General features: G+C 39.8%; 1 protein-coding gene across 1 annotated transcript; it reads left to right on the top strand.

The window, feature by feature from the left end:
- On the top strand, positions 1-6,081 carry gcdhb (glutaryl-CoA dehydrogenase b). The gene is made up of 12 exons (XM_058654707.1): positions 1-112; positions 898-1,016; positions 1,335-1,367; positions 1,483-1,623; positions 1,754-1,816; positions 2,082-2,252; positions 2,349-2,478; positions 3,763-3,979; positions 4,082-4,185; positions 4,320-4,445; positions 4,767-4,927; positions 5,129-6,081. Exons 2-12 carry the CDS (start codon positions 911-913, stop codon positions 5,200-5,202), a joined length of 1,326 nt encoding a protein of 441 aa, XP_058510690.1. The 5' UTR covers positions 1-112; positions 898-910; the 3' UTR covers positions 5,203-6,081.
- Positions 6,082-7,622: the final 1,541 nt, after the last annotated feature.

Below are 7,622 nucleotides of genomic sequence, written 5' to 3'. Positions count from 1 at the left end.
GTGGCGTACTACTTTACGTGATGACGTCAGGTTGTGTTTTGCTATCGTCAACTTGCTAAAAGCAGGACAGTGGAGTAGGGATAGCGACTGTCTGTTGTCCCGCATAACTCAGGTGAGAGCCCCTGTACAGTCACCCCCTGCTTCTAATCACTGTAATCCAACATAAAAATATCATTGGTAACTCATTGGCATTACAGTCATTCTGTTTAATGTGTCGTTACTCATTGTTAATGCCTGAATACCGTATGCTAGCGTTGTTAGCTTGTAGCTACAGTGAAGTTACTCAGCAGGTAACTCAGGTTGTGTAGACGAACGTCTGTTTGCTGTGATTTTAAACATCGTATTAAAGAATGAATCTTAGTTTAGGGTGTTAACTGTGTAAGTGGATGTCACGACTTGGGACTAGGCTACTACATGACTCACCTGCGGTTTTATTCTAATATTCTGTTCCTTCTCTTTGTATAGCTGTGGCATATTACCAGTGGGATTATACTACATACTTTTTTAACATGTCTATTTTGTATTTCATTCTTTATGTTATTAATAATAATAATAATAATAATAATAATAACAATAATAATAACCTAGATTTATAAAGCGCCTTCCACAAAACCCAAGGTCACTGTACAGTTGAGAACAGATCAAAAAAACACTAACAAACAATCAGGTGGCAGAAACTTGCAGGAACAGCTGAGATAGAGTTGAGTATCATCAGCATCAGCACCATGGTGGCGAATAATCTGTCCAAGCGGGAGCTGTTCTCTGTTCTGCAGTTGATGGGTTGTTCCGGCCAGTTACCATCTATCTAATGACCGTTCACAAAATGATTCATGAAATATATTTGTGTCCTGTAGACTGTAGCTCTGCTGTGACCCACGAGTTGTGTGTCTTTTACAGACTGATCTCCATCATGGCTCTGAGGAGAGCGGTGTGTCGTCTCTTAGTCAACCCTCACAGGAGTGTCTTCATCTCAGCTTGCAGGACACAGAGCACAACTGCAACACCTGTCCGACAAGGTAGTGTTATAATACTGCTTAAAGGGGCAGTTCACTATTCACACAGCCATCTGTCCATACTCATTATTTCATGTTTTGAGTGTTGGTTTTTTCTTTCTTGACTTGAAGACTCGCAGGATTATATGTTGTAGCATTTATAATGAAGCTCTATGTGGCACAGCACAAACCTTAATGAAATAAAGAGCCAATAGTTGTGTGTAATTGTTTTAAAATACTCATAGGTTTAGTTTATTAATCACAACTATGACATTATTGCAGTTAGTGGCCAAAACAGATGCTTATATTTTCTAGATTGATCACTCTGATGTGTTTTCACAGATGCAGAGAAGACCAAGCAGAAACCTAAAGCACGTAGGTGTTGATAAAATTATCATTCCTTGTTAACATGTTCTATCTAATCTAAGAGTATATTTCAAAGTCTTTGTTTGAAGGTTTTTGAATTATTCTCAATCTAAATGTCTGACAGCTAAGGTCCAGTTTAACTGGCGGGATGCCCTGGACTTGGATGGCCAGCTGACGGAGGAGGAGATCATGATCAGGGACTCTTTCCGCACCTACTGCCAAGAGAAACTCATGCCTCGCATCGTGATGGCAAACAGAAATGAAGGTGAGAATTTTTGTTTGTTTGTTTATGCATAATCGACAGTTTGTTCAACATGGTCTTAGTTGAAACTTTTTAAAAGAGAAGCTATTCCTGTAACTTGCACAGATGTGACAGTCGTGTCTTTTTATTTCAGTGTTCCACAGAGAAATAGTGTCAGAGATGGGGGAGATGGGTGTCCTGGGTCCAACCATTAAAGGTCAGTCAGAGCAAGTTCACTTAATTTTCTATGCTCACGTTTCACTACTCATTGCATTATGTACATCTAATGATGTGAATAAAATGTGCCTATCCTGTGCTTTTATTGTAAACATGTTTTACTATATTTCTAATGGACATAAGCCACGTTTCTCCCACACAGCTGACTGTCTGAAATGGACTTTGGTCGTCTGCAGGTTTGAACTGTATTTATTTGTTTTTCAGAGAGTAACTCCTCTATCTATTCTTTCTCTTTTGATATAAAGGTTATGGCTGTGCTGGGACAAGTTATGTGGCCTATGGCTTGATTGCCAGAGAAGTGGAGCGAGTGGACAGCGGCTATCGCTCCGTCATGAGCGTGCAGTCGTCCCTGGTCATGCATCCAATTAATGCCTATGGTACAGAGGAGCAGAAAGAGAAGTACCTCCCTAAGCTGGGTAAGACGGGAAAAATCACAAATACATGTATCTGTCATCCGAAGATGTTCATCCTTTGTGTCGTAATCACCTTTCCGGCTCCTCTGTCACACTCAGCTTGTGGTGAAATCCTGGGTTGCTTCGGCTTAACGGAGCCAAACCATGGCAGTGACCCGGGCAGCATGGAAACCAGAGCCAAATACAATCCATCCAGTCGCACCTACTCTCTCACTGGCTCAAAGACCTGGTGAGTAGTTTGTCTGTATGTGTGAGAAATAATCAAATGACTTTTTGAGTAAAATGAGGAGGCACTGAATTAAAAGTCTCTTACTGATATGAATGTGGTCAATGAAAAAAAATGCAATTCAGCAGGAACTGCAACCTCTAAAACATGATGCAACAGTTCCTTAGAAATGTTTCATAAGAAACTGACCTTAATAAACGTCATGAAGGCAGCATCCTGTTGAGCTAGACTGGATTTGTTTTGGCGAGGTACTTCTTGTAGGTTGGAACGTGTACAAATGTGATACCAGTGTGATATTTGTGGTTTGTCTGTTAAATCACTCCACACTCTGGTGGAATACGATAGTCATTTTAACACCAGACTGTTTGTCCTCTTCGACCAAAGACGCGTAGGATTATAAATAAGGTTATTAATTTAATATCATTTTTGCACGAGTAACTCAAGGTGACTTTACATATTAATAAGATGAATCAAAACACATAAAAAGTTTAAGATAAAATAAAGTGGACAAGATCACACAGTAGACGGAGGTTAAAAATTAACGGGGGTCACGTGGGGTAAGCAAATCTGAATAAGTACGTTTTTAGTTGGGATTTGAAGGTGAACAGTGACGTTATTGTTCAGCTGTGTGTTGTGGGAGTGTATTCCACTTGGGTGGGGGGGGCTGAATGACATTTGAATGTCCCATTGTGGACAGGCAGACAGGTGGTGTGGAGAGGAGCGAGTCTGAGGAGATCGTAGTTAGCTGTTCTGTGTTGTTTCTTTTCCTGTTCAAGGTTTTGTTGTCACACGGGTCGTGACATGTCATTAATTGTCCACAAGGTGGAGCTGTGTACACTTAAAGTATATACAGTTTAAAACACATTTCAGTCTATCATGTTATGATTTTTAATCAATTTTCTAATAATAATAATAATACATTTTATTTATAAGCACCTTTCCAACACTTTACAAAAACAAACAACAGGACAACACAGTAAAATGGAGAGGAATTACAGAGAGTGAGCTAATTTGAACAGGTGGGTTTTGAGTCTGGATTTGAAGAGGGTAAGTTTGAGGATGACACCCAGACTCTGAACCCGAGGGGAGGGGGAAACGGATGAACCGACAATGTGAGGGAAAAACTGTGTAGATTTAATAATGAGATTTGTTTTATCACTACATTTATGTAGTAAACAAATGTTATTATGTAGATTAAAAGACAAAAGTTGACTATTTACTTTACAAATAACACCCATGTTTTTCTTGAGCCGTACCAGTGTTAACACTCTTTACCTTCACCTTCAGGATCACCAACTCTCCCGTGGCAGACATCGCTGTGGTCTGGGCCAAATGTGATGATGGAAAGGTGCGCGGCTTCATCTTGGAGCGCGGCATGAAAGGCCTCGCCACACCTAAAATAGAGGGAAAGTTCTCTCTGAGAGCGTCGGCCACTGGTATGATCGTCATGGACGAGGTGGAGGTTCCTGAGGAGAACCTGCTGCCGAAAATCTCTGGCCTGGGGGTGAGTGGACTGAAACAGTCAAACACGGACTGTCACAGATGCGGGACTATACTCACTTGAAGAGTATAGTACACACAGTGATTACTCATCCTTTTCTTGCAGGGACCTTTCGGCTGTTTAAACAATGCTCGCTATGGTATCGCCTGGGGTGCTTTAGGTGCTGCAGAGTTCTGTTTCCATGCAGCTCGTCAGTACACACTCGACAGGTCAGAGGTCACCCATGAAAACACAAGCTCTTTGCTGCTGTTCTGGTTTTATTATACTTAGTAGATCATGTGTTTGTTTTTTTTACCTTTTGTGAACAAACTTGATGATATCCCACTGTTGTTCTCTAACCCAGAATCCAGTTTGGCGTGCCGCTGGCGAGGAATCAGCTGATGCAGAAGAAAATGGCCGACATGCTGACAGAGATAACCATCGGCCTGCAGTCGTGCCTGCAGCTGGGAAGACTCATCGATGAGAAAAAGTAACTCACGCCCTCTGACTGCAGTGTTATGGACGGAATGTGACATGAAACTGGGTCTGGGCGGTGAAGCCACACAGTCTCTCTGAACTCTGTCAAAGCAAAACGCAAAAAAACGAGCTGTAGTCATGTGATCAGGTTCAACCTGAATAAATTAGTGTCATGCTTTATGGACGTTGTATACATGTAGAGAAACATGTGACTGAACCTGAACTACATGATCAGGAATCTTCATCATATTTCCAGCTGTGACCGGTCAACTTTAGTCTGTTTGTCAGTGAAAAACTGTTCGTTTTCTTCTTCTTCTTCTTCTTCTTCTTTCAGGTCTGCCCCAGAGATGATATCCATGCTGAAGAGGAACAGCTGTGGTAAAGCTCTGGACATCGCCCGACAGGCCAGAGACATGCTGGGAGGAAACGGCATCGCAGACGAATACCACGTCATCCGCCACGTCATGAACCTGGAGGCTGTCAACACGTATGAAGGTGAGGAGGAGGAGGAGGAGGAGGAGGAAACACCAACATGACACCAATATGGTTGAGTGCATCATGAAGTCATTTCTGATGCTCAGTTATCTTCATTGTCTCTGAACCTTTAATTATTCACCTTTAAGCTGCAGTTGTTTTCCACCTGTTGAGCTGGTTTTGACACGCGTCCCGTCCTCTGTCGTCCTCTGTCGTCCTCAGGTACTCATGACATCCACGCTCTGATCCTGGGCAGAGCCATCACAGGTCTGCAGTCCTTCACCGTGGACAAGTAAGACGTGACCAGTCCAGCAGAACTCAGCCTTCCTAAAACAACTCTGCAAGAAAAAAAAAAGAGTTCAAATAAAGGGGCCGGCTGTATCGTGGCATTGTTGGTTTTCTCTCAGGTTTCTGAAAGTCTGCTGTGATGTGTAATGAACTATAATGTAGATGTTTAACTTAAAGAGGGCTACACTATTTTTTTACTCTCAGTTGTATAGAAAACATTAAGGTTTATCATCTGGACTGTCGTTTCTTTTTACTCTAACGAAGTATTAATAGTTTGAATGAGGTCAAGATCCAGATTTGATACTGGTTACTGATGTATGCAGAGTAAATACTCACATTATGATGTCTACTGCACTTTGATATTTATGTGATCTCCTGTCATTATCATGTGTTCAGTAGAGAAGATGAGAATCAGAGAATCAGTTTACCATTGTGGTAAACAGATATCAATGAAATAAAAATATTTTGTCCCCATTACCAGCAAATAATAATTTTTATTCATTTTGATCTCAATATTGATCACAATAATTGTGATTTTGGCCAAAGCTTAAACCCATGAGGTATTAGGTTACATAGTGAAATAAAATTTAAAAGATTTCTTTTGCTAAGTCAGTAGTTTAGGCACAGTGTGTAAAATTGAACAAAACCCAAAATGAGGTTTAGTTTGTCTATTGTGGGCTAATGGTAAAAAAAAACGTTTAATTAAAGTTTCAGAGCAGAACCAAGCAAAAGTAACGCAACTAGTAGCCAATAATTTACTGTCAATGTGCAGTCAAACATTTGACAGTGCATGTTGTAATGTAAGAAAATAAACAAATGCACATGATGCAGCTTCCTCTGGTGGAACTTGGAGGAAAAACTGAACAAATAAATGATTTTATATTAAATCTGCCTCCTGTGAAAAGTCTGTAGTCGACTTTGTTCGACCGTTTTTACGCCACTGTATTTTAACGTTGTCAGTGATAATGGTTTTACTTCAAGAGCTCAGTATTTTCTCAGGTGACCCTTGATGTAAAAAAGTTTGAGAACCATGTTTAACATGAGCAAAAAAAAACTGGAATCATTACAAAACACAGACTTGTTAAGGACAGTTAAGAAGAAGTGAAGGCCACAGAATGTCTTGTCTGTGCCTGGGCAGATAAAGACCTCCATCCTGTCCAGCCTCACTGCATGTCTGCCACTTTGAAGTGGAGGGAATTAAAGAAGCGCCAAATCCCTGGCTGCACATGATGTTCTCTTTTAATGGTCTTTCATCTTTTGGACTCACGTCGATGTGACTCGCTGTGATAAATTGCCTCCCACATGGTCTGTGTGTTCAGTGTGATCTGAGTCGGTGATGATGGAGGTGGACGTAATGTTTCCTTGTGATACAAGATGAAAAGAATTGTTGAGAGAAAGAGAGAGATGGCGGCTGTCTCTCAAAAACAGCTTCACTCTCTCATGTCCTCTCACATTAGCAGCAGCAGCTGTGACAGTTAAGATAAGATGATTTACATTCATAATAATCATCTGGATTATAATTGATACTGTATATAACATGGACTGGGAATATACTGAATATCAAGGGACGGCATAGGGCAATTCTTTATCATGTATATTGTATATTATATTATGTATATTATCATGTATAAAAATGACTAATTAAGGAAACCCATCATTCAAAAATGTAACTTAAAGTTTCTAGTGTCTTTAAACCCACATTTATATGCTGCTTTAAGTGAACAATAGTCATTATGTGGTAATAATGTGGACGTTGTCTTTAATCACCAACTTGTTACAAAGACTCCTTTAAGACACAAATGTGTGAGATGTAGAAAATAAAATTGTTCTTAAACACTTTTAACTTTTTGTACTGTTAAAAATGATTATCATCATTTTAATTTTGAGAATGAATGCTTCTTCTATGAGCCTAACATTTGCTAATAGTTATTTTTATTGACATTTTCTCTCCAAACTTAGTTAGTTAATTGTAATTTTTAGCAACAAAATCTCCTTGAGTTCTCTTTGAGTTGATGTTTTTTTTCAAAATAAAGGCTCTAAATTATGTATACATTTGTCATTTCCCCCCCCCTAATTTTTATCCGGCACGGCAGATACTGACACTGGTGGATCGACCAGTTGCTGACCACTGCTGTACATTATAGATTATAAACACAGTCTCTGGGTGTGGAAAGTGAAATTAATGTTTCTAAAATGATGTTTTTATGAAATGAATTTTTATGAACATCAGATCCTGTTTGTCACGTGATTTATAACATTATAATTCAGTAGAGATTCTCCTGTGGGAGTTCATGGTGTCGGTCTTGCTCAGTCAGCCACTTCATCCTAACCTGCCCAGATGTTCATAAACTTCCATGTTATCAGACTAAACATATGTATATGCACATTTACACCAGAAGCATTTTAAATTTAGCATTAATCTTTATTC

Source organism: Solea solea, chromosome 16 (assembly GCF_958295425.1).
Source record: "Solea solea chromosome 16, fSolSol10.1, whole genome shotgun sequence".
NCBI lineage: Eukaryota > Metazoa > Chordata > Actinopteri > Pleuronectiformes > Soleidae > Solea > Solea solea.
This window is presented reverse-complemented; position numbering and strand designations above follow the sequence as displayed.